Here is a 27,919-nt window from a genome sequence, read left to right on the forward strand (position 1 = left end):
CTGTGTACTTCACAGACAGCATGAAGAGTGTTTCCTGCAGATATACGGGAAGGGCAGAGGTTCCTACTTTCACCCTGAGAATGACTTCAGATGAGGAAGGAAAGCATGTTAAATTACTTTAGCATTAGGAAGTAATATGAAAACAAAAATGAAATTATAAAAGCTCAAGACAGGCTTTTTTTGTTTTGTTTTTTTGGTCCTTCTGTACAGTGAAGATAGAGCCTAAGCTGTCAGAGACATATTAAATGGGGCGTAGTTAAATGGAGTGCCTGTGATAAGGGGTTCTGCCAGGCTATCGGAGCCTTCCATCAGCAGGATTGAATTTCCAGCATATTGCACGCTTCTCCACGCCGCGTCTCTCCCTTTCCTTTCAGTGACACTACAAGGGCAGCTTCAGATACACTTATAATTTGTGGTTTTATAATGCAAGGGACATCAGAGTTTTCAAAGGAGGTAGGATGTCATGTGAGCCGAGAGCTAAAATGGGTGGAAAATGAACAAAGTTAGCGTGAAGGAAAGGCCTTAGAGCTTTCTGGAGAAAAGGCTTCTGAGGAAAAACATTTTCAGTGTGTGTTCGTCTCAGATGTGCTTGTGAAACCCAAACCCAAGAACAGTGAAGCTTCATCAGCGTATGAACACCAATCAAAATGGCTGTACCTGTGCATATGTAGGGGGTGTACATACATGTGTGCAGCCATAGCCCAATGCTGTGTGTCTTTCTCAGTTATTTTCCAGCATATGTCGAGTGTGTGAGTGTGTGTGTGTGTGTGTGTGTGGTGTTGGGGGTGTGTGTGCACAAGTTCGTGAGGGTGTATGCACTGGTACATATGGTGTCATATGCACATAGGACAAATATTAATGTTGGATGTCTTTCTTAGTCACTATCTACTTTTTTTGAGACAAGATCTCTCACTGCACCCGAAGCTCACTGAATGAGACACATTTGGTGACCAGGGAGCTCCAGAGAGACTCCTGTGTCTCCCTGCCCGGTCCTGGGGTTATAACAGCATGCCGCCAGGTCTGGCTTTTTACATGCGTGCTAGGGATCCAATTCAGGTCAGCATGCTTGCATGGCAAAAGCTAGCTCTTCAGTCCCAGATTAAAGCATTTTATGTTGGGAATATGTTGCCATTTTAAGTATTATAAAACATATCCACTGGAACGATGAAAACTCACGGGATCAATTGCATGGCACATAAGGAACTGTAAGGAGAGTAAGTACAACGTAGAGAAACGTAAAGAATAGCATATGAAACTGGCCTATCTTAGGGAAATATTTCTTTAAAAGCACCACCGTTTTATATAGCTCATTACTCTCTTTCTTTTTAGAATTACCTAAGTGTGCACAAAAACTTCCATAAAAAGTAAATAGCACTTGAAACATCAAAAGAGCCCAATACTTTCTTAAGTTATTTGGCACGTTCACATCTCCAATCCTCTTCCTCCTTTGTTGCCATGAATGCTGGGGTCATGGAAACAAATCTCTAGCATTGAGCATTGTCCTACGGTGGCACAGCCAGCATCTCTTGCTGGCAAGTACTAAGATTACAGGATTGTCTGAAGACAGACCGGAAGAGGACGGTGTTCCCAGATGGAACCACACCCACACGAGGGTTGGCTGCCACCTCTAGCAGTGGACATGGGGATTTCTGTCTTTAGTTCGGTGGCTAAAATGTGTGCCGGGTTAAGTGTGAAGGCCTGGGCCTGAGTTTGGATGCTCAGCACCCATGCAAAGGTGGGGATAGGAGTAGATGTCTGTAATTTCAGCCAGATGGAGGCGGGGTGTGGAGACAGGAGAGCCAGGAGACCTTGTGGGCTAGTTAGCTTGCAGTATGCAACCGTGAGCATGAGACCCCGTCTCAAGGAGGAAGGGGAGGACGGACATTACAGGTTGCCCTCTGATCTTCACACATGTTAGCACCTGGGCATCCATGCTCACATACAAATGCACACAGAGAGACAGAGGAAAAGAGGGGGGAGAGAGAGGGAGGTTGGAGGAGAGAGAAAGGGTGAAGGGAGAGAGAGATTAAAAAACAGTCTTTTCTCAGATTTCTATTCCCCTCCCTTCCCCCTGTACCAGAACATCTCAGAACCAGGCATTTTTCTAGCCAGCACGGAGAAACACTTACCAGGGATTCTCTTGGTTTTTCCATATCGACTTTGGTTTTGATGTTTTTCTTTTGACTTCCTCGAGTGCTGACGGAGCCGCTGGCGAAACAGGAGCCCTGGGAGGTGCCCTCTAACAGGCTCCTGCAGGAAACACCCTTTGATCCAGTTTCTGTCTGCAGCGCTCCTTTCTTATCAACTCTGCAGGTAGAAAGTGATTCCTCTGATAAATTACATCGGCCGTTTTCAATCACGCTCTTCTCCCCAGCCCTTTAATGTTTAAGGTAACCTCAGCATGACTCTTTGTCTTGAAACCTTTCAGTGGGAAGTGCTGCTCTCTAGCCTTGAGCAAAAATAGCTTCAAATATTTCACTAGTGCGTCAATTTATATTTGCGAGGGTAATAACTTATTTTATTACACTTTATTGTGAGTGTGCACTATACACACAGGTTTATGTGCACTGGTGTTACACATTACACGCACACACACAAGTTAGAGGATAACTTCTTGTGTGTTATTCCTTAGGTGAGGTCCACCTTGAGTTTATGACGCAGAATCTTTCATTGGCCTGAAACATCCAGGCAAGCTAGGCTGGCTGGCTAGAGAAGTCCAAGGTCTGTCTCTTTCTGTGTCTTCTGCAATGGGATTACAAGCAGGTGTCACTACGCTTGGCTTTTGTCTATGTGGATTCTGAAGATGGAGTTCAGGTCTCCATGCTTGCAAGTCATGCACACTACTGACGGAGACATCTCCCCATAGCCTCTATTTTATTTTTATAATTGCTTTTGGGGAGGGACAGAATCTACAACGCCAAAGGGTGATTGCTAAATACATTTCAGGCTTAAGATCGGCAGGAAAAGTAATTACTTCTGGAAAGTTCTAAGTATACATTTGCTCAATGCGATCAATGAAACCGGCATGCTTTCAAACGTGTGTGTAATTTTCTTCCATTTCATGCAATGTGGGTACATTCACGGTTCCTGGCGTGGGTTGAATCGCTATCAACCTGGATGTAACTCACCATTCTTTAATTTCAAAGACCATTGGCTTGGTTAAGAAAGAAACATGAACTAAATTATCATTTTATTACTAACTTTTATTTCACTGTTTAAATTATAGCTAATGTATAAGAGATTATGCTATCTGTGTGTGTGGAGACTATGCTTGGCTGGTATTTAATGCTCAGGGCTAAACAGCTCTCCTTGGGTTGGAGGTGCAGGGGGACCCTTCAACATTGCCCTCCTCAGTTCCAGTGTGTTACCTGTTTAGAAGTTCTGTCATGAAGGCGTCTTTTGTTGAGCACACAGCAGGGCTGGGTCTATTTCTTGGCTCCAACTTCATTTCGTTATAAATGTCTTGGGACGCTTTGAGATTCTGTGTGCTTGGCAAACCATCCTCTGAACTCTGACCAGCCGCTGCTGTGGCGCCCGCCTTGGTGCCCCTACTCAGTTCACTTTCTGCCTTGGATTGCACTTCGGTTTTCTTCTTTTCTTTTTTCCTCTCCGATTTTAGTTTTGTGTCTTTCTTTTCCACTTTACTTTTGGAGACCTCCGTTCTCCGGCTACTGAGAGCTGGAAGTCTGCTCTTCCGAAAGCCAAACCAGCTGGTGAACGAAGGCCCTGCCTTGGGCTTCGCTTCCACAGAGGCTGACTTTGTCTGTGCTTGGCCCTTTTCCACGTTCTCCTGAATGCACAACATGACCTTTTCTTCAATGGAGGGTGAGAGGGGGGCTTCTGGGCTCACGATACCAGTCCCGGCTGGAGAAACATCTGGATGCCGTCCAGAGGTTTCTAGCTTGGATATCCCACTTGTTTCTAAATTGTGTGGACGCTGCATCCTCCCTGGGATTTGCGGGGACTGAGGGCAGTCTGATGGGGTGGATGGATGCCTGTGGTGGTCACTGCTAGATTGCTCACATACCACCTCCACCCCAGGACATTCTTCCTGGCTATAGATCTGTTGGTCATCCACTCCAGGGGTGGGGAGCTCCTCTGGCCTTGTGAGCATCCTCAAAGGGAACTTGCTTGGGCTTCCACGCTGGCTGCTAGAACTCCCTGTACTACAGAGGGAACCCTGTCTGGAGAAGGACTGTTCCAGCGGCCTCCCTCCATTGGTTAGATTATCAGATGTTGAGACACAAGGGGTCTTGCCTGGGGACCCTTCCGTGGAGAGGTTCTGCCTGGTGAGCGAATTGCCTCTCTCAGCTGTGTTGGTAATGATCTGAGTTCGAATCTTGCCTGGCCCTTCTGTTGATGCCATGGAGGGCTTCTCTCCCAAGTGAATGCTGAAGCTCTGGCTCCGAGCTTTGGCTCCATTCATGCCTAGAGCTGGCTTTAGGTGTGGCTTGCTGGATGAGAAGGATCTTTTCACCGATCTGTTCTCCACCCCCTCTCTTCCATCAGCTCTGGAGATGCTGCTTTCCACTGACCCCAGTAATGCTGACTCTAAGGGAAGCCCCTTAGCTAAACTGTCCAGACATGGTGGACCTAGCAAGGCTGCTGTTCTCTTATCTTCTGAGGTCTCCGGGCTCACTGCATCTCTGGAGTCCTCTGGGTTAGACTTGCTCAAAGTCACAGAACTTCTAGAAGCTTCATTTAAACTATCCTTTTCTTGTTTCCCTGGCACCATGGACGTTTTCCTGAGCAACTGAGGAGACTTCATGAGAACTTTGAGTCCGATAGGGAGGCGAGTTTTCGGTCCTTTCTCGGGAGGGTTTTGACGGCTTTGTGACGTGCTCTGGCTTCTGGAGGAAGAGGAAGATGGGGAGGGACTGTTAACCTGAGATGTCAAGGACTCATTCGCCCCTGAGAAGGAAGGCCTGTGGGGTATCATAGAGCTGTCACTCAGCTGTCCTTTTCTCCCTGGAGACAGGTTTTTCGAGGATGCTACCTCTAGCAGTTCATAAGTTGAAGGACAAGTCTTGGGTATTTGTAACTCTGTGTCCATGTGTGTGGTTCCAAGTGCTTGGTGAGGGGGAGGTTTGGGGATGCCTCTCTTTGGAGAGACCTTTGGAGGTGCTGTAGCCATCGCAGCAAATGAGTTGGAGGCTGTGTGCTCAGGGTGTCGAGCGTGTACCACTGTATCCGTAGAGGGAACAGTGGGAGGGAAAGCGGGCTTTTTGGAGACCACAGAAAGTTTCTTCTTCTGCGGTTCTGTCACAGCTGGACTGGGAGAGATGACAGGGACAGAGGATCCTTTCAACGGTGGGGATTTCAACCCTGCACCTACAGTGTCCCTAGGGACCCTAGTTTCGGGTTTGGCAGGTGATGGCTGCGGTGAATAGTCATAACTGGTTCTGACCAGGAGGGAGACTGACCTCCCTGGAGTGGGTGGAGGGGAGGCAGACCTCACTCTTGACTCTGGCCCAGAGTCACAGCGTTTGGCCTTCGTGGGGGATCCGTCACAGTTGTCGCTCCCCATGAGACGCTGTGACAGGATCCCTGGAACTTGACTCTTGGGACACTGAATCCAATTTTTCTTGTTGGAAATGTTGGGGATATGAGGAAGCTGGGTGGGGTGATTCGGAATGTGTGATTCTGGCTGTCCATCACAGAAAGAATGCGGAAGTTTCCCTGGAGGGGATGCTGGTGTCTCCTCATGAGTCACTGAGTCACTGGAAGGGACCAGTGTGGCTGGCACAGGATCGACCAGCTTTGATTTCTGAGGTGAAGACTTGCCTCTGGAAGGAATTTTTGTCAGACCTGGCTTTGCATAGACACCCATGTTTGCCCCCGGTCTAGAATTACTCTGCCAGGCTACACCTTGTGTTGGTTTGGCGGGCTTTGGTCGTGGGGAACTCTGAGTTACTGTAGTCTGAGAGTCAAAGGAGTCAGTCAGAGACGTGGGAATACCGTTCTCATCTTTTGGAATGTTTTTCTCAGTCTCTTCTTCAGGTCTCTTCCAAAAAGGATAGTCTCTTGCGGTAGCTCCCGGCTGTAAAGGAGAAGTTCCCTGAGGTAAAAGTTGAGTGAGTTCTGAGGGTCCGGCAGGGGCTGAGTTGATGGAAATTTCATCCCTGGACACAGTGACAACCCCAGTCTGATGGGAGCTGAATTCAACGGGCTCTCCATTTTCTGCATCAAATACGACTGTGACGCATTCTTCTGAAGAGGTCCTCTTGACAACCCTTTGCTGCCTGATGAAACTGAACGTCTTTGGCCTTGTCTCTGAGCGGGTGAGACAGTCTTCCTCCACATCCTGAGAGCCCCATTCAGACTTTCCAGAGCCCCCATCTAGGTTCTCCATGGACTTGTCTGTGTCCTCCGTCAACGACAGGTCTGAGGGACTTCTCTCATCGCTGCTCTCTATGTGCAGCTCATTTAGGGTTTCATTGTCATCTGTGTCTGAAAGATGAAGGTTCAGGGCCACGTGGTCCCTGTGTGGGTCCCTGTCCCTTTGCACCCAGGGCAGGTGGATGCCGGGGCAGCATAACTTTCTTTCCAAGGGACAGTGGCTAGCACAACGAACTAGTCTTTCAGGCATTTCTCTCATATGAACTAAAGCTGGACCTTCTGAAAAGTATTTTCCGTGTGGCTCCCAGCTAAATAGACTGTCTGAAACACTGTGGGTTAATTTACTGCCCTGGATCCTGCAGCCCTGGCTGGGAGCCGCCTGCAGCAGAGCTGAGGGTGGGGAGTCTTCATCTACATTCTCACGGGAATCTGCCTCGTAGATAAAGGAATGATGGGGACCCTTGCAGGGGATCCCTGGGCCAGGTGGTTGGCAGGAGGGATACTCCTTGAGGCTGCTATTTTTTATTCCTGGAGAATAGATTCCTTCATTCGAGTTCATGCAATCTTTATAGCCCCATTTGGTTATCACCGACGGTGGTTCAAGTAACACTTTCCGCTTCTGTAGCTTCCTCAGCCCTTCCAAAATGTGACTTTCTTTGATGCGGGTTGGAGGTAGTTCATCTGCAGGGCTGGCAAAGCCACTTGGGAGCGAGGAATCGATACTCACTCTTTTATCCCAGTTCTGTGATGATTGCTAGGCAAAAGAAAAAATAGATATCAGAGATGATTCAACCAAACGGATCTCAAATAAACAAAGGAAAGGCCCCTCAGTAGATTTAATTTGTGTAAGTGGGTGATAAATATTCACATATAAACACAGTTTGTACAATGCTAACTATGCGGCAAACATTGATTCTGTGAGATCCTGTGCTAAGCAGCTTGGTGAAATAAAGAAATGGAATGTAAGAATATGTCTTTAAAAGTAAAAAATTCAGCCAGAGTGAGGGGTCAAAAAATACATTTGAGAAGTGGGAACAGGGTGGCTATTTTAGAGGTTCATAGGTCTATCTGGAGAGATGGGGAAAGGTATACACAGGAAAATCATTTGCTTTTGTTTTTGTTGTTGTTTTTGACTTAACTAGTCCTAGGATGACACATGGCTTTACCTAAAGTTCTCGGGGAGTAACTGTCTTCCAGGTGGAAGAAACAGAATGGCCAAGGACACAAGTCAAGTAAGTGTTCAAGCTGCACCGGGAATGGGCAGAACAGCCTCACTGTAAGGAGTCCAGGCACAGAAGAGGAAGGAGCTAGGAGAGGAACCAATTCAGTGTGCCACTCAAACATCTGATAGTTCTGTGACTGTCTAGGACTGGGGTCTGAAGTTGTATAGATATATACAAATGTGTATATATCTACCTGCATAACTGGGCATCAGCAGCTCCATCCCTGTGGTTACATCCCTCTTCTACTGATGTTAGCAGCTCAACTTCTTGCCCTTCCACCTACCTGAATGCCAGACTTATTTCCAAAAAGTATATGGAAAATGAAAGATGGTGTTCCCCACGTTTGTGTATTCTCACAGAACTGGCAACAAGAAGCAGAAAAGCAAAGGAGTAAACTAAAGTGCATTAAGCGCCTGCTGAATGCCAACCACTGGCAAGCTGCTTCAACTGCATCTTCAGACCACCATGAGCACCTGCTGTATACCAACCACTGCTATGCTCCTTCAATGGCATCATCTCAGACCACTGCGAGAAACACTATGACTCTTTCCTTTTGCTGTGGGACTCTGATGTCCAGCAAGCCTGCTCTGTAACAGGTCTCAGAGACAGAGATTTGGAGCAAACATTTGGACTCAGCTTTTTTTTTTTTCCTGTAACTTTCCACAACCCTGTCAAATTTGTTTCCACTCCAGAGTTGCTAGAGTGAAATATGAACTTGGGTTGCCATTTTTAATTTAAATGCTGTATCACTGTATCTAGCTCAACGTCCAGTCTTCTTTCTATACTATCTGGTGTTAAACAGAAATCCCTGGTTTTCTTAGTGGTGTTTCTCCAATGGCATTTTAGAGTTTACATAAGAAACTAACTAGCATACTGGGACATTGAGAGTATGACTTACTTGAGAAATTATAATTTTGTTTTAAATCACAAGTATGTGTGTATGTGCCTCTGTGTGGGTGTGTGCACAGAGTACAGGTGCTCACGAGGGCCAGTAGAGGGGGTTAGAGTCCTTGGAGCTGGTGGTTGTGAGCTGTCCCATGTGGCTGATGGGAACTGGACTGCGGCCTTCTGCAAGAGCAGTATACATGCATCGTCACCAAGCCACCTATCCATCGCTGCTGGGGACTTTTCAAAATGACTAATGGTGGATGACTTTAGGAACAAATACGGCTATTTCAGAGGATCAATATACCAGCAACTTCCATCAGAACCTGAGCTGTTCTGTAAGCTGTGGACACTGGATTATATCTAAGTCATTTTCATAAAATTTACTCTTGCTATCTCCAGCACACACATTTATTTGTCTTGAAGTCCAATTATTTATTTTCTTCAGCAAACCCTCCAGTGCCTGGAGCTGCTGCCGACAGATGTGCTTTGCTGACAGTGCTTTTTTCCTCTTGGAGTTTTGTTCTTTAATTTTAGGAAATTGCACCATTCAAAGCTCCTTTGGAAGTCAGAAGAAATCCCACCAGAGAGTCAGGGTATTCTAGACAGAACAGAGAATGGCCTTCCATAGTGTGTATTTCTAAGATGTCCCGAGAGTCACACTAAGAGCAGGGATGAGAAGCTAGAAAACAGGGCCCTGCAAGAGCTTGACAGTAGCAGAGCTGCTTAACACTCAGAAGGTCAGCTCAGCTCCTACCCACCACCTCTTCTCTTCCAGCCAGAGACTGTTCATGCTGTGCTTTAATCCACCACTAAAGCCAGAGGCTGCAGATCTGCTGATGAGATAAACCACGGTCCCCCCCCCCCCAAGTCTCCCATGGGAGGTTACACCCATATGTGAGTAGAGAAAAGTTTGCACCAATCTTGAAAGATGGCAGGGGAACATGAGAACATGGGAGGCCCATTTCCTGAAATTGCTACATTCTTTGTTCAACAAAATTGGACGAGCGATCTTAGGGAGCAGCACAGAGGACTGAAGGATGCTTCTGATATGCTAGGGGCAGTACCTTTCCATCTCTTCCAGGAAAACATTAAGTTTTCTTTTATTTTCAGTAGAAGGCATTGCGGGTGTTCATGGGAATAACTCCATGCCAATAACAGGTATAAGCCCTCTGCATGGAAGGATGACTCAACAAGGTCAGGATAACAGAACCATTAGCAGAAAAAAAAATGCCTGTGGTCTAGAGTCAGATATTTGCATTCTCAGAACCTTGGTTTTCTTAACTGAAAACTGGGAAGAATCAGGGCTGGAGAATAGCTCAGTCAGCAAAGAATGTGTGTAAACAGGAGGGCCTGAGTGTCATCCTCAGGACCCACTTTAAACAATGTCAGGCATAGAGGCATGGGCTTAGAATCCCAGCATAGGTGAGTCAGAGACAGGTAGATCCTCGGAGCTTGCTGCAGCCAACCAGTCAAGCTGAGCTGGTGGGTTCTGGGTTCTGTGAGAGGCTGTGTGCTGAAAGAACTTGGTGGATGGCATGAAGAAAATTATAACTGAGGTTGACATGTGGCCTCCATATGTACACACACACACACACACACACAAATATCTGTACACACATGTACCCAACATGTACACATGCATATACACACAGACAGAAAAATCAGAACCTTAAGTAAATTATTAGCATTAAGTGAGTTAATATCTGTATAGCACTTTAAAGAGGGGGCCACATATGGTAGTAACCGAATCTATAAGAGCCAGATTTCCCTGCTGAGACGGGCTAGTGAATTTTATACAAGCTTTTCTGTTTCTATAACAAGTGATATTTAAAAAATAGTTGTGGGCTCAAAAAAGCTATTACTCACACATTATTATATAATTTAACAATGTGTTCCTGTTCAGAATCCTGTGATTTATTATGTAAGTCAATACTAAACGAACACCTGACCCCAGGCACAAACTGCAGAAATTCTATAAAAATATGACGTCAAAATGTCTTGAGGGTCCACACAGAGCTAGCTGGGACCCTGAGAACCAAGTGTGTGTTGTGAGTTATCACAGGCTGTAAACTGCCACAGGTATACTTGGATTATGGCTGGATGGTTACCTGAGTGTCCCTGAAGGATCTTATATGTTTTTTTTTTCTTTTGTTTCAGGGGAGAGATTGCCTTTGTAGATCAAAGACTGCCCTAATTAGAAGCATGCCCACCAATTATTTTTTAGATGGGTAGGTATAATTTCCAGATAGTTCTTGTCATGTAACCATGAGGACACAAATTAGTTCCCTAGAACCAAAATAAAAAAGTTAGGTATGGTAGTGGGTGATGTTACTCCTAGTCCTATCAAGGTAGACACAAGGGAATCCCCGGGACTTGCTGGCCAGCCAGCCTGGCCTGCTCCCAGAGTCCCAGATCAAAGAGAGGTCCTGACTCAAAAAAAAAAGAATGAATGAAGGATCAAAGAGTCCAAACATACCACCCGAGGCTGTCCTTTGGCCTACAGACAAGCATGCGCATACACACAAGTACCAGCACACACACGTGCACCTTCACATGCATGCACATACACACGAGTACCAGCACACACACGTGACCTCCACATGCATGCACACATACAAATAAAGGAAGTTTAAAAAAGGTCATTGGAGACAGAGGGGGAAGCAGTCTGAGAATAAAGTGAGAGGAGGGTAGAAAAGAGGGCTTGGCACTTGAGATCACTAGCTGCCCTTTCAGGAGACTCAAATTTAGCTTCCAGCACCCACATTAAGGGGAGGAAGCACACACCCTCCCAAAATTCTCATTATAAGGGATCCAATGCCCTCTTTTGGCCTCTGTGGCTAAAAGCGCATATATACACATAACACACACACACAGACACAGACACACAAACACACAATCCTTAAAGAGACAAAGTGAGAATAGGATGGGGTCATGGGAGCCAGTAACTTGAGGGACACAGTGAGACAAGCAAACCTCCCTGACCATCATCTGAGCCTCTGCTTGGCCAGGGCCCTGGCAGTCATTAATACTCCTTATGGGAGCAATTTACATAAAGCAGCTGCTCTCTGCTTTGCATTAGAAGTCTGCGGCTATAGGAATAGCCTCAAAATGCAAGCTGGAATCCTTTTCAGAGCTCTGGTTCAGCAGATGACGAAGCTACTCCCTCACCAGTGGAGTCTATGAGGCCTGGAGTTTCCTTGGTTTCCAAACTGCTGAAAGAACTCATCCAGACTGTAGAGAACTCACCCCTCCACACTCAGATCCGCAGTTTGCTTTGCTTTCCTTTAAGTTGAGGAGCTGCTAAAATAGCTATTTTGAAAGACTTGGCTTGTTCCAATATGCAAGGGAGCTGGCTCGGAGGTTCCTGCAGCCCTGTGAGCTCCCTGCAGATGGGAGGTGCTCTTGCAGGAGCGACTGCCTCACATCCCGGTAAAGGGCTAGGGATGGTAAAGTGCTTTACTTGGATGGTAAAGTGCTTGTCATATAATGATGAGAACAAGGATCCCCAGAACCACAACAAAAAAATCTGGGGGTGCAATTTCAGTCCTGAAGAGGCAGAGGCAGGTGGAACCCTGGGGCTCACCGGCCGGGCAGAGTAGACAAATTGATAAGTTCAATTTGCATGCCAGAGACAAAGTGTCTCAAACAACAACATGAACCACCCTGATTCCTCAGCTAGCAAAGGCTGACTTTTAGGTTCCATTGGTACCAATACATAGATGTTTGTGCTTACATGCACACAAACAAGCACACACATAAAATAAAATAGAGTAATAAAATAAAAGAAGAACCAGGGAAGACATTCCTGGCATGTGAGTAGGAAGAGGATCCCCCTTTCACCAAAACCTTGCTCCCTATGTCCTGCCCCTGTACTTTGTCTGTCTGTTCTGCAATTCTCTGATGTACGGCCAACCCGCTTTGTGTTTCCTGAGCCCACAGCACTGATGAGTGGCAGTCTCCATGGTCCGTGGGGAAACATTCAGCAAATCGTCATTTCCTTCCCAGTGCCCCTTCTGCCTCCACGACCAAGTTCCAGCTAGCACAGGATTCTCTTCCTGTTCTCTGTGAAGCTGACTTGCTTGACAGAAGCCTTACCCTTTTCCCAAGGAGCTTCCTGTCAGGCCACTTGTAGGAGGAGTCACTGGAGAACTCGCTGCAGGTGCTGGATAGAGAGAGTTCACTGCTGCTACAGCTGTTCCCAGGACAGAGGTGGTCAGGGATGACGACCCCCGAGCCCGAGTGTCGCAAGGCAGGGGTTCCTGATTTTGCATTCTGGAGGTGTTCCTGTAAAAGCAGGACAGGGCTGAGCAAAATCTTGGCTTAAGAAGAAGGAAATACCTAAGGAACTTAGAGTAAGTGGCTAGAAGTTCAGGCTTGGGAGCCAAGCCGACCTTAGGCTTAGCTCTTGGTTCTGCTATGTGTGTGTGTGCACACACATGCATGCTTGTTTGGGGGGCCTACATGGGGAGGGCTATGTAAGTATGTGTTTGCACAAGCATGTGAAGACCAAAGGACAATCTCGGGGTGTCATTCCTTGGGTGTTTGTTTAAGAAGTCTCTCACTGGTCTAGACCTCACCAAGTAGACCAGGCTGTCTGGTAAATGTCTCCCCACCACTGAGGTCACAAGCAGGCACCACGATGCTTTGTTTTTTATGGTTATTTGTTTCTATTTTTTTAATGTGAGTTTTAGGAATCAAATTCAGGTCCTCAGGTTTGCAAGGCAAGCACTTTACCCACTGAGCCATCCCCCACCTCCACCCCTTGGCTCTGCTTCTTCCTGTGTGGCTCCAGGGAGACTGTTTAGCTTTGCTAGCCACGTTCCTCTTTTTAAAATGAATCGTAACAGTATGGATAGGCAAGCATAAATGATCAGCACAAGGGTAGGATGAGCGTCTATGGTTACCACGTGTGATATGAGGTTCTAGACACGAAGCACATAGTTAGTATCTGATTTACAGAAGGTGCTGGACTTATTTCAAACGAGCATCGTTATCACAACACTAGGTTCTCGTTTTATCCAACCATACTGTAAGAGATCAAATCAATATCAAATCAAGACTGGGGGCAGGGAGTATAGCTGGTAGGAGAATGTTTTACTGGCATATATGAGGTCCAGGGTTCAATCTCCAGCCAGCATCACAGAGCAAAACAAAGCAACAATAATACACCCCAAGTGTGCCAGATAGAAGAAGACACATCCTTGGTTATAGGTTTCAAGAGCATCAGCATTAGGCTTTACTTAATGGTCCAGATCAGGTTATATACACTGCTACAACATTTGCTGTCTTGAGCTTATTTCTCTCAATGGCTTCATTTGTAGAGTGGGCAGCTCTACCATTGGTTCCCCTCTGACTGGGAGATTATTCCAAGTCAGCTATCATGCAGCTGCAATCTCTCTGTGCAGCCTTGTATGATACCACGCACCGCAGGCACAATGCTCAGAAGACACCAATCTCCACTGTAACTCGCCACAGACTTTTCATGTCTGGTGGGCTGCGTGAGTAATAAAAACCCCCCACAGCTCGCAGCCCAGGAACTCATGCAGAAGGCCCCGGTGGTTAGAATTCTTGGGGCCTACATAAAGCACAGGCAACAGCTAGCGTGGTGAACACCCATGCACACCTCGACGGCCACTTTGCAGTTGGAATGGAGGGAACTCTGCAGACTGGACAGGCGAAATGAATTCAGCATCTTGATGGAGAACAGGAGCTCTCTCTGACTGTCTACTTCCGGCCATATCTTTAGAAAGCCTTGTCTCCAGTAGGGAGCCATCTGTTTTTGTGTCACTTGCCGAGGTGTGAAGCCTCTTACTTATTCAATTTATTGACACTATATGGGTGCCATTAGTACCTGAGTACTTATCACTGTACTGCAAATGCAATTCTAAATGAGGGTGAGAATTGCCCCAGCCAGGGAACGGCAGGCAGCCATGGTGGGAGAGTACATGTAGCAAACCTTAAAACCTCACAGAGTACAGAGGCCACATTTTATTTGCTAGCTAATCAATAACTATAACACTCAATCATTTCATCTGCCTTGCTATAGATACTTTATTCTTGCTGCATAATGGTCTCTTTAAGTGATCTTTTAAGAAAATGCCAAGAAATTTTAATATCCTTATTTCTCCCCACTGAAATTTGGGACTAAGTGTCATGATAGGAGAAACTTCTCAAGATGCAGGGTTCAGCATCATCTACCAATGATGCCCTTATACATTGTTACATATAATTTAGTTAAGGGAAGTCTATTTGTTTCTTAACAGATATCTATAGTCAGCCAACAGCTCTATTCATTTCTTCTTTTCTTCTTTTTTCCCCAGACAGAGCTGTATATAGTCTAGGCTGGCCTTGAGCTCACTATGTGGCCAAGTTTCTCAATTACCTTTCTTGTTGTGACAAAATTCTCTAACAAAAGTGACCTGGAGGGTAAAGAATTTACTTTGGCTGGTGTTACAGAGGGATGCAGTCCATCATGGCAGCAAAGACTCGGTGGAGGAAACAAAAGGCTGGCTGGTCATGTTACCTCCATACTTAAGAAGCAGAGAATGGAGGTGAGTGACGTGTAGGCCATGAAACATAAAGATACACCACTAGTGACCGACTTCCTCCAGTGAGATTCCACCTCCTAAGTGTCCCCCAACGTCTAACAGTACCATGGGCTGGGGACCAATTGTTGAAACATACAAACTTTTTTTGGGGGGGTGGGCACGTGTTTCACATTCAAACTACAACATCAATGATGTGTCTGCACTTCTGATCCTCCTGCCTCTAGTCTGTGAGCGCTGGGCTCAAAGTCATGCACCACCATGCTCAGTGTGTATGGTGCTGGAAATGGAACCCAGGGCTTTGCACATGCTAGGGAAGCCCTCTACCAAATGAACTACATCCTTAGCCCTCACTGGCTCCATTCTGCAGGATAACCTGATACCAATGCCTCTGTTAGTATGGACATGTAAAATTCATCCTATGTAAAGTTCCAGAAATATCATATTAGCTTCCACTTTTACTTCAGTATTTTCCCAGGCCTCTAGCCGAGTCTTTCATGCTTTATTATGAGCTTTATATGGCCACAGTTGTTAATTATAACTGCCTTTACTCCAATAGATTCACCTACTCTCCACAGAGCAACTGAGTCTGCATATCGTCAGGTGCCTGAGAGGTAGACGCCTCCAAGGCTTTCCATGCTCTGTACGGGTTCTGGTGGCTTTTTGTTCTTCTTTCTCCCAGGGTACAGCAGTTAGGTTGTGCTTTCCTGTCTCCCCCACCTATCCCTACCCACTCTGTCTAGCAAAACTATACCTGTTTGCACAACTCAAGTCAACGCCTAAGCCTGAGAAAAAAGAAGCCTTCCTGCTTGGGCATTATCTAAGCACATATGTCCTTTAGAGGATGAATTAATTGATAGGAAACAAGAATGGAGAAGATGGGTAGACTGGAGGAAAAACTGCCAGCTCTCCCTTGGAGTTGATCTTGAGTCACAAGAGAGATACTGTATAACATTATAAGGGAGGTGCGCAAAGTCGGCCACATCATATGACGCTGGCAGTAATGGAAGAGATTAAGCAGACAGGTGTAGTAATACATGCTCACGTGCACACAAATCAAATGGGAACCTTGATCATCTGAAGGCTCTGATCTAGCAGTTCCATAATAGGACTTCTGATACATGCAATGAAGTCAATAAGAACTGGACATCCCTTTTGTCTTATAGAATTGAAGGCTCTCTCCCCTCCAAAGTACATATACTGTCTATGCTATGATGCCAGAACTCTATAAGTATTCTGGAAACTGAAGGGAGTGAAGGTTCTCCTTCTTCAGGGTCCTAGCAAGATGCACACCCTGACCAACTTCTCTATTATTCTCCGACTTGGGGGCTCAGCTGTGAGCCTACGCCTCTCCTAACAGAGTTCTGCAAGGTAATTCTGCCTCAGCTTCATTTCTATGAACCCATTTGCATCTCTAGCACTATGAGTTGGAGAGGGAACCAAACATATGTGTAGCTGGTTAGAGAGGAATTCTCTATAAAGAGATGGTAGAGCTAATCCTCCATTTGGGAAACTCCATCCTTGACCCACTGTTGCCACTGATGGCTTAATTTAAAAGGCATGTAGAAGAGAATTCTATCGCCATGGCTGTAAAGTTAGCTTCACTCTGACATTTGCTGTTATGAGCCGGCCTTTGTCTACTCTGGTTAATAGCTGTTCTATTAACTGTTCTACAGCTTATCGCTGTTCTATAGCACTTGACTTTCAAGGCCATTTCTGAGGTGTGATTCAAATCTCTTTGATATCCTAGCTCTTTGAACTTGGGAAGAAAGTTACTTTAACACCTCTGTGTTCCAGTGTTCTTTTTGGTCAGTGAAGGTAACTGAGACACCTGCTACACCAGGTAATTGTGAAGGCTAAACAGGTATATGTGGACTTGACTTGAGAAGTTCTAGGTTTTGTTACTATTATGAATGCATGCATGTGAGTGTGTGCATGTGTGCGCACACAAACACACACCACACACACATACACACACAAGTTGCTCTCATCAGATATTTTGCAAGTAAGTAAGACTCCAAGTCCAAATCTTAGACATAATGTTACAGTGTCCAATAGGGCCAACTTAGGGAGCCAAAACCCAAGGAATCCACAGAACACCACATGTTCCACTGAGCCCAGCTATCAATGGAAACACATGATGGTAATTATTAAATGCCACCTTTGTGGAAAGGGCATATGAGTTTCATTTCTAACATTATCTTATGGACATCCATTTACCTGGTAAAATGCATGGTTTGCTCCGCTACAAATCTCTTTCTCATTCTGTTCTGGATTAACCAACTTGAATGGTTCACATTCTTTGATATTCTTACTATGACACTTGCAATATAAAAGCTACAGTTTCAGTTATATGATAAACAGAAACAAAGAGACCAAAGCCAGGAGTTTCTTTAATAAAAAGCTATACATTTTCAAGATTCATAATCTTAAGGTCCCAGTACAGGTCAGGGGCTGTGAAGTCTTTGCAGATATAGAAAGTGATAGTATTTTAACTTGAGGATATTTATATTGGATACAGAACATATTATCTGCAACGGATAAAGTTATATGGCAAAAAGTTCAGTTATCCATGACTATTCAAGTCATTTTTAAAGCCTAATATTTTTCAGTATGTGTGTGTATGGCTGTTGTGTTTTTTTTCAATTGTATCTTTTTAGGTCAATGAGAGTTGAAAGCCATGCTGGTTCAAATTTTACCAAACAAGCACAAAGCTAACCCCAACTACAGGGGGGAAAGTGCAGAGTCCATGCATTTTTAAAAGTTTATAATAATATATCATAAGAGTGAGTGAGATAATTTGAGACATGGGCTTGAATAAAAAGCCCCTTGCCCATTACTCAGAGACTTTGATATGTAACCAATGCCCAAAACGCTATCTTGGGGACAAAGCCAAGATTTACGACACTTCTTCAGAGAGTGACAGTTTCTGCTTATTCTATCAGCTGGGGAACACGTTATTGAATTTCAGAGAACACAAGAAAGAAAGGTGTTGCTATCTGCCTGAGGATGCTTCAGAGGTGCATCTTGTGGTTTGTTTGTGACATCAGTGTTGCTCGGAGGAAAAAAACGACCTAAACAACACTCCATGAATACAACTGGGAACCTCACATGCAGCTCAATATCTGTCCGTGGTGATGTCGAACTACTCCGTCCTGCCTCTGAGAGTAAATCTCCAGATGAGAGGTCTATGACACGCGAGGGAATTTTCTAGGGTGAAACCAAGCAGAGATGTTGGGTAGCATTGCTTTAGTTATTCATTTCAAAATCTGATTTTGGATAGAAAGATTTCTAAGAGTTTGATATTTCCCATTAGGAGAAATCATGTCTGAACGCATCATCAGAGTTCTCTATGTGTGTTCATATTTACAGGTTACATTTTTATAGACAACAATCACGATATTACAGTCTGCCAGTCTGCCTATCAAACTACATAGAAGAAAAATAAAAAAATGTGGCAGGTTGGAGAGATGGCTCAGTTTGTAAAATACTACAGTGCTAACATGAAATCCTGAGTTTGATCTCCAGGACTCATATAAAATAGTCTTTCTTCCCCAGGGAAGAGCACACCAATTGATTAGCCAATACTAAATGGTCAGTTCTAAAAACATATAAAGTGACATTATACAGCCTGAGCAGGTTGTTTTGCTATATCTAGGAATATGTGTGTGTGTATGTATATAGTAACAATGAAAAATGTATCCAATATTTGAAAGAGAGCAAGGAGGGGAATAAGGCAGAGTCTGTAGGAAGGAAAGGAAAGGGGAAGATGATGCAATTATATTATAAACTCAAAAAAATAAAATTTTTGATTAAAGACAGTCATGGTGGTGTGCGCTTACAAACACACAGAGCTGGGACGACAGAGCCAGGAGGAACACAGGGCCTCACTGGCCAGCCAGCCTAGCTTACTTGGATATTTCCAGTCCGGCCAGAGACGCTGTTTCCAAAAACATCTCTTCTGCTTCTGTAGCAGGTTTCCCGCAAGGATGATGCCTGACTTTCACACATACCCAGACATACACCACAGACGTAGTAGGTGGAATATTGGTAAGTAGTAGGAAAATCATCTATACCCTATACGCTGGCTGGCTAGTGTGAAAACTAAGCTTTGATAGTTTCACTAAAAAAGTAAAAATAGTCACAAGGTTAATTTTGCTATGTTCAGGCATGGCTTAAAATCTAAGTGAATAATTATAAAAGTGACCTTATATTTAAATAGCACTGATCATAGGAAATCTTCCTTTGGACACATTTTATAGCTGAAAGTCATTAGCGTCATCTGCTTGGAACAATTAATGTGAATAGAAAATAATTACATCAGGGACCTGGGGACTCAGAAGATTTTGTGCATTAATACTTACATGCTATTAAATTATATAGTGAATTCTTTATATCAGTTTTGTTTGGGAGACCCGCTACAGCAGAGATGTTTCACTATATTAATCTTTATACTAATTGCTAAGGCTTCCAAGTAGACACTAAAGTTGATTTGTTTAATTGTAAATACAATAAAACCTATGATTTATGTGTCATGTTTCTGCCAGGCTGGTGGCATTTTAAAAATGATCTCTATCCTGGTTTGTCTTAGTTACAACTTTTGTGATTTTAGACATCAAAAAGTTCTAATCAAGTTAATAAATAATGGGTCAAAACGTCCTTTGTATCATAGAGTGGACTTGTTGCACACAGAAGCTGATCCAAAGCCTGGGGAGATAGCTCAGAAAGGCTTGAAGCAAAAGTGTGAAGTCCTGAGATTGGATCCCCAGAACCCACTTCATCTGAACATGGCAGCACAAGCATTTGTAATTCTGTAATTCTCTGGTTAGATGAGAGATGGAGAGAGGAGAATCTTTCATGGATGCCTAGCCTGGTATACCCAGTGGTGAACAGTAAGAGACCATGCCTCAAATAAGGTGGGAGGTGAGGACCAACACCTGAGATCATCCTCTGACCTCCACATGCAAGTTGTGGAATGCATGTTTTCCCCCAACACATAAATCACAACACCTCTCACACATGGGGGAGGACAGAGAAAGAAATAGATTTTTTTTTTTTGAGACAGGGTTTCTCTGTGGCTTTGGAGCCTGTCCTGGAACTAGCTCTTGTAGACCAAAGAAATAGATTTTATATATGTCTTAGATTCTCTTCCACTAAAGAATGCTAGGATCACTTGAGATTGCAGGACTGGTTTTATAGGTTATTTTTTCCCAGCAAATTGATTATGTTGTCATAGGAAATGTAAGTTCCATTAAAGTGACTTTCATCCATCTGTTTATATTATTAGAGTAAACTTTAATAAGAATCCTGTATACTTGGTTAGCTAGTCACTCAATAAATCTGTGAAGGACACCTTTGAACAATGTATACTGTAGCAGGGCTAGACCTCATCTTAATACAATGGTAATGATATTTTTCCCCCTGTTCAGGGTAGACCAGTTGTCCTTATCAACAGTTTCAATTTCCTATTGACTTGTTTGTCTCACACCTGTATCCTCTTTCTCTGTATGTATCTATAAAGGTACTTTCAAAACTTGCTCCCCGCTGCTAAGAAAATCCAAAGATTTCCAGACTCCAATAGGTAACTAGCACAATGATATTGCTTCTGCTTGATTTTTATAATTCCTTTCTCAAGTTCTCTCTGGAATCTAAGATTCTTGTGGGTAATATTAGAATCATCCTTATTGTTAACTAATCAGAACCTGTCATAGTGTATTATATTCAATGAGTACCCAATTAACACTCATTACAGTTCAGAAAGAAAACGATGTTCTTATATTTTCTCCATTCGTATATAGGTTTAAGAGATTGAGAGAGTGCCAAACTAATTATATTTTTTAAGACCTAAGGATACATTTATCAATATGCAAACAGCAGAAGTGGTTATGGGAAAGGACATTAAACAAAAGAAATGGTGATTTTTGAGTGGTAGATCATGTGATTTGAGGGAAGATTAGATATCTGACTTCTCATTCAGTTCATGGCTGTGCTCTTCTCAGATATATGATGTCACCCTTGCACATCGTGCATGAGTATGTGTGTGTCAAAGTCTACCCTCTTCAGTGATGCATTGTGCCATTGGTTTTTATCCAACTGATCAATTTATTCCCTTGAAATAGGGACCTGTCTTATTTCTCTTTCTGTTGCTTCAACAGAATATACTGGCAAAAGGAACTTAAGCAAGAAAGTTTTGTTTCATTTTGTGCACAGTTCCTGGGTATAGCCCATTATGAGAGAGGAAAGAGGAGAGAGGAGAGAGGAGAAGAGAGAGGAGAGAGGAGAGAGGAGAGAGGAGAGAGGAGAGAGAGAGAGAGAGAGAGAGAGAGAGAGAGAGAATGCAGAAACAAATTTGCTCCAATGCACATGTGACAATCTCAGAATAGCTGCACAACCTAGCCTTCTCCTTCCATTTTGCTTGGGACAGGGCTTCTTGTTCTTTTCAGCCCACACCAGACCCACACATCCTACTATCTCTGCCTCTCACCTCCCTGTTGAAGGGCTGAGAATACAGATGTGCCCAGCTTTACTCGGTTTCTGGGAATTCAAACTCAAGTCCTCAATGCTTGCAAATTGAGTACTTTTTGCACTGGGCCACCTCCACAACCATCATGGAACATTTAACCAAGGCCACTGTCAAAGAGAGGAAGCCAGGATGACACAACCCTAATTAGAGTTTACCTAATTAGATGTAAATTCTCCATCACAGCTCACTGAGTGTCCCTCTGGATGCACTCTCTTATGTGATCCATTTAAACCTCAAATCTTTAACCTAGAAAGTTCCTAGATGCATTTTGTTTTAGATATAAAGGGTGGCAAAGCTACACTCACAAACACACATATACACAGACAGACAGAAAGACCAACTGACAGATAAACACAGACACAAAAACCAGATACAGACACACATACTCCTGCTGTGTTGACTCCCTGACCATAATGGACTATATCCTGGAACTGTGTGCCAGAAAGATTTTCTTTTCTTTTTTTTTTTAATCACAGCATCTGTTACCTTATCTTAGTAACCAAGATTCCACTTGGCATTAGAATAGAGACTCCCAAACTCACATCTCCAAATCTCTAGAACAGAGCTGGAAGAACCTTTGACTCAAACTTCTTTGATCAGGACAGTCCCACCCTCCTGGCCCCACTATGTCAGAAGCACGTCCTCTCCCATCTGAGTTGATGATTTCACTTCCCACCATTCTGTGGCATCCTTTTCCTGTTCTCGCTACACATTATTCAGGACTGCACTGCAAACAACCCCATCTAAAGGTTATCCATCCTAGACACAGATGAATTCCCATTCAGATGGATCACTCTGTCCTCTTACTCTGACATGTTATCTGTTGTACACCATTACTAGACCTGAACAAATCCTGTAACACTTCCCGTCCTAGGTTCTATTATCCCCAGAAGATCAGTTGCATAAGAATGAAGATCTAGCCCTACATTTCTGTTACATCTTTCAGGAAGGGATTGACCAGGTATCACAGAATCTAAACACTCTTCTTTCTAGGCACTCAGGTGGACTTCAATTCCCATTTCCCTTTGCAAGTAGAACCAGCAACGTGGCATGTAGTTTTTTACCTCATGGAATATGAGCAAGAGATGCTTGCCTTCCTTCTCTGGTTCACAAACCTCTCCTAAATGGTTCTCTGTGTGTTTTTCCCCTTCCACTGACTTAATGCAGCCAATCCAAACACAACAGCCTGTTGTTGGAAATGGAGCCCAACCGAACAGAGGCCAACAGCTGGAAAAGAAGCACTCCACGGCCAAAAATGTTTTCGTGTACTTCATGTGAGAAAGAACAATGCCTACTAGGCTTGAGCCATGACTCATTTGGGGCTTGTTTGCTATCACAGAGAACATTCACCTGGCTGATATTGCTCTCATTTACAACAAACAGTTGGCAGTATGCAGGGCAGATATTCAATAAGAATGTATATATGTATATGCTCTACTTTCCTATCTGTTGATGTTGTAAAAACACGCTTACCAAAAGAATGTAGGAGGGGGAAGGGTTCATTTGACTTATACTTCCAGGTCACAGTCGGACTTGCTAACTGGATCACTCAAAGGCTTATGCTTAGCTATCTTTCTTATACAACCCAGGATAAACCGGCCCAGGAAATAGTACCACTCATAGCGTACTGGGCTCTCCTTCATGCATCAAGAAAATGTCTTATAGAAACGTCCACAGATCAACTTGATAAAGGCAATTACTCAACAGAGACTATTTTGTATCAAATGATTGAAAGCTATTTCAAGTTAGTAGTTAATGTTGACTAGAACAATATATAGGCATGTGTATGCATATTAAATATGTGCATATATATATATATCTTTATCAGCAGAACAACGTGAGCTCTTATACTACAAATTTCAGCTTTGTTTCAGTGAGATCAACAACAGTCACTGTGTGCAGGAGTGGGGGTGGTGAAGTTCTTGAAGAGCTAAGCTATATCACAATCCATAGCCAAGACACATTCCTCCTACTAGCATAAAATACCAAGTGCAGACTCAAGAACCCAGCAAGGTAAGGGCAGCTGATAGCCAAGTTGTACATCAGATCAGTATTTTCTTGGTGTGTGTGTGGTATGCAGGTGGCCAGCTCTGTGCTCTGCACAGGTCTGCATCTGGAAGACAAAGCTTAGGAATGTTCTCTTCGACAGACTGTGCCAAGGACGGGCTGTCCTTTCGCTGGTGGGATCAAGGTGAGTGCTCCCTGGAGAGTGGCAGGGACTGATGCTGCAGCTGTGTGGTTAATGATGGCTGTGGAGAGTGGAGATCAGAGTCAGCAGAGCCAGGCTGGAGGGCCAGAGTTTTCCATTATGCTTCTCCCATTATTTACCAGGCTGCAGTTTCTCAGATGCTCACTGAAGGCTTATTGCATTTAACAGAATTCTGCCCCTAGGTTTGGACTCAGTATGTGATGATGTCTTAACTTCAAGGTAGTGATTGCTAAGGCCTGGAAGACACCATGACTTTATTTAGTGGCACAAGGTGAGGTGAGAGCTGAGCTCTTCATCTGAGAAGTCTGGGGAGCAATGGGAACTGTGCTAGGCGGCCCACGGAAAGAAAGTGATAAACAACTTTTATTTTTACTGTTGTATGTCCTCAAGTTTGGAAAGGAGGGTGTGACAGTTTCCCTGCCAGGACTTCAGAAGCTAATAGCTTGGCTTTTGAATAAAAACAAAGATAACAAAACAAAAGGATAATGTAGCCATGGGTTCCATTTCCTCATTCATATTCCTTAAGATAATTAATCTGCTAACCTTACAATCACGGGCATAATTTCCCTCCTCTTATTAAAAGTGGAACATCCGGGGCTGCAGAGATGGCTTAGCACACACAGGAATGAAAACTCAAGTTTTGATCTCCAGAACCTATGTAGAAAGTCAGGCTCAGAGTACATGTCTGTAATCCTAGAGCTGAGCAGTGGCTATGGAGAGGAGGATCCCTGGGGCCTGCTGGCTAGTTAGCTGAGCTGAAATAGTGAGTGCCAAGATATGTGAGAGGACCAGCATGAATAATAATGTGGAAATGCACAGAAGCACATGCGCACACACACAACACATGTACGCACACAATAAATACATAAGACTAAGAATACAAATAAGGTGGAAAGCAGTAAAGGAAGACATATGATGTCAACTTCTTGTTATTACACATGCATGCACAGACAAGTACATCCATAGAAACTCATGGACCACACACAAAGCAAATATCTGTACATAAGAATAAGCATGGCATACATCAGAATAATGGGCTCCATCAATATGGATGCTTAGGTTCAGTCACAGAGGGTGGATATGAATATCCTTAAAGATTTAGTCTTATTATTTTTAATTGTGCTCCTGCCTGTCCAGGTGACCTTAGAGGCTAGAGGTACCTGATCTCCCTGGACCTGGCATTACAGGCAGCTCTGAGCTGCCACCTGTGTGTGCTGGGGACTAAACCTAGGTCCTTTGCAAGAGTAGTCAGTGCTTTTAGCTGCTGAACCATTTCTTCAGTCCTATAAATAATATTTTTTAGCCTGTTATCATCTAACATCCTGCTTTAGTAAACTTGGTAAAAACTAATTATTGAATGTTCAACTCACATCCCATTTTATGTTCCCAGAGTTGCTCTCTTCCTTTTTTTCTGGAGAAAAATCTCTCAGCTGGAAGAGAAGGCTTCTGGTCCCACAGTTGTGGGTTTTCCTGTCTTAATTACAAAACTAGATAGTCTGCTTCTATCATAGGAACTACATAAGCCTACCCACCACCTTTGCCCGACCACTACTCTCAATGTGCTTTTGAAGGCTCATCTTAGCTGTCGACTTGGCGGGATTGAGAATTACTATGGAAATCCAATTCTGGGTGTGTCCATGAGGGTGTTTTCAAAAGAGGGTTAACTGTGGGTCGCACCATGCCATGGGCTGAGGTTCTGGACCAGAGAGAGAGAGAGAGAGAGAGAGGGAGGGAGGGAGGGAGGGAGGGAGGGAAGAAAGAGAGAAAGAGAGGAGAGTAGAGAAGATGAGGGGGGAGACAGGAGAGAGACGAGGAAGGAGAGAGGAGAAAGAGAAAGAGAGGGGAGAGCATGCTGAGCAACAGCCTTCCCATCTCTGTGCTCCCTGATGGGTGCAATGTACCCAGCTACCTTTGGCTCCCTCTCAACCACGATAGACTATCCCCTTAATCTGTGAGCCAAAACAAACCCTTCTTCCTTAAGCTGCTTTCTATCAGGTATTTTGTCACAGGGATGAGAAAAGTAACTAATAATGGAAACACACTGGGAGGTAGACAGGAACTGCAGGGACCTCTCTCCACTGTTATCATGGCTCCTGAGCCCTGCCACTTCTGTCTAGGTCTGTTCCTCACCGGCCCCAGCCTCTGTGTCGGCTGTTCCTGGACTTGCACTTGCTTACTGGTCACCCTTCCTCTCATCTAGTGACCTGGAGCCTGATTCGATCTCTTTTGAAATCCATTTTCTTTTCTCATTTTAAGCTTGTAATCATTTATTGTGTCTGTGTGTGTTTGTGTGTGCTTTGTGGGTGAGCACACATGTTGCACAGGCCACATGCAGACGTCAGGACGATTGGTTAGAAGTAGATCTACTCCTTCAACCACCCGGGTCTGAGGGGTCAGGCGCTGCACTTTCCTGCTGGCCTCTTGTGACTGCTGATTTAAGCTATCCTTCTGTTCTGAGTGGACTTGCATTCACTGCAGAGAGCTGATCCTATCACACAACGCCAGCCAAGCTTCTAGGGACCCATTTCTATTCCTCTGATGGAGCCCTGTGCTGCCACTGTGCAGTGTATCCCCTGCTGTGCCTTCCTCCCTCCAACCCCACACAAAGAAGGCAAATCTGGATGGCAGTCTTAGGACATCCTCTGAGTACCTTTTGATACTGCTGACATCCTGAAGGGTCCTATCGTGTGTATGAGGTATAACGTATCTGTGTGCTATGTTTAAGGGAAGTGATTTCAATATGGCTGTGAATTGGATGGAACAGGATGGAGACATTTTGTTCCTTCTGTGGGGTAATAGAGCAATTTTCATAGTTATGTGTAGGAACTGCTCAAGGGAAGCTCAATAAAATTACCCCAAATAGCTTAGTCTGAGGAGTGTAATTTCTGTGTGGAAGCTTTACTTATCAAACAATCTCCCCACCCCACACACGCACAAAGGAAAGAAACCAACAACACACAAAAAAACCCCAAAAACAACAACAAAAAAGTCAAAACCCCTCACACTTTTGCCTCCCATACGAGACTTACATTTTTGCCCTCTCAGAAATACGATTTTCACCAGACCTTCTAAATTCCGCCAAGAGTGATTGCTGCAGATTCTCGGGTTTGCATTTCATGGGTTTTGGTTCTCATACATTAAGAATTTATTATAAAACTGAATATTATATAACTTTATGTTATATAACAGAGTATTAGGTGGTCATTTCTTAGATTCACAAAAATTTGAGCCTAGGACAGAAAAATCTTTTTTGGTAAAGGCTGGTTGTTTAATTAATTATGACTTACTTTCCATTTTGGGATATAAAGATAAAAACATACTATCTGACCTTGCCATCTTGCAGATGGATGCAGAAGGAATGTCTTTCAAATGTTCTTCTGGAAACATTTAACAAGTATACCCTCCGTGGTGTGATCTCGCTTGAGTCTGACTTTCAGAATAATCCTTGCTACAACGATTATTTTCCCTGGCAACACTTCGATTTGCCTCACACCCCAATCCTCGGCAAGCATTCTGCCTTACTTTGGCAGCTACAAAGTTTCTCTGAGGGCTCCACAGCATAGGTGGCCGAGCAGAGCATCTAGTGCCGCTCCTATCTGCCACAGTTCCATGAATGGTGTCCTGCGCACCTGCCGGTGAGGACCAGCGGGGAGATGGATGAGAACAGTTCCCTTGGGAACCTCTACATGTATGAAGCCTCTCCTGTGGGCAGTATCCTGACTGTGGACTATGGCAGACATATAGAAGGCCATTAGTTCAGCTTATGAGATCAATGAAGCTTATGAGATCAATGAAGCTTATGAGATCAATCAACTGAACAGACAAAAGGAGAATTCTAAAGAATTCTAAAGGTATAACACCCAGCAGAAATTGCGGCAGGGGGCGGGGCTATAACACAGTGGGTACAATGTTTACTGGCATGGCTGAAGCACTAGGTCGGAACCTGGCATTCACTGCATAGACTGTGCATGGTGGTGAATACCTGTAATCCTCCCATTTGGAAGTTGCAGGCAAGAGAATGAGAAATTTATAGTCATTCTCAGCTACACAGAGGTCAATCTGTGCTCAGGAGACCCTCTCTCACAAAGAAAGACGTTTCAGTAGAACAGGAGTTCTAGGGGGAAGTGACAGAGACTAGTGGGGTGGGCAGAGTATTAACAGCAAGATCCAGTGTGTGCCAGGTGGCAATCTG

The 27,919-nt window shown here is 44.2% G+C and overlaps 1 protein-coding gene across 1 annotated transcript in view; it reads right to left on the reverse strand.

Annotated features, from left to right (window-relative positions):
• The window catches only part of Nckap5 (NCK associated protein 5), a 769,956-nt gene that overhangs the window by 78,752 nt on the left and 663,285 nt on the right, over window positions 1-27,919 (reverse strand). Inside the window, exons 10-13 of the mRNA XM_041648822.1 lie at window positions 18,107-18,205; window positions 12,546-12,734; window positions 3,369-7,093; window positions 2,130-2,307 (exon numbers count right to left, since the gene is read on the reverse strand). Of these exons, the coding sequence (XP_041504756.1) occupies window positions 2,130-2,307; window positions 3,369-7,093; window positions 12,546-12,734; window positions 18,107-18,205 (4,191 nt within the window). The remainder of the gene's footprint in view (window positions 1-2,129; window positions 2,308-3,368; window positions 7,094-12,545; window positions 12,735-18,106; window positions 18,206-27,919) is intronic.

Source organism: Microtus oregoni, unplaced genomic scaffold (genome assembly GCF_018167655.1).
Source record: "Microtus oregoni isolate MIOR12 unplaced genomic scaffold, Mior012 000003F_ref0000135, whole genome shotgun sequence".
In the NCBI taxonomy this organism is placed as follows: domain Eukaryota; kingdom Metazoa; phylum Chordata; class Mammalia; order Rodentia; family Cricetidae; genus Microtus; species Microtus oregoni.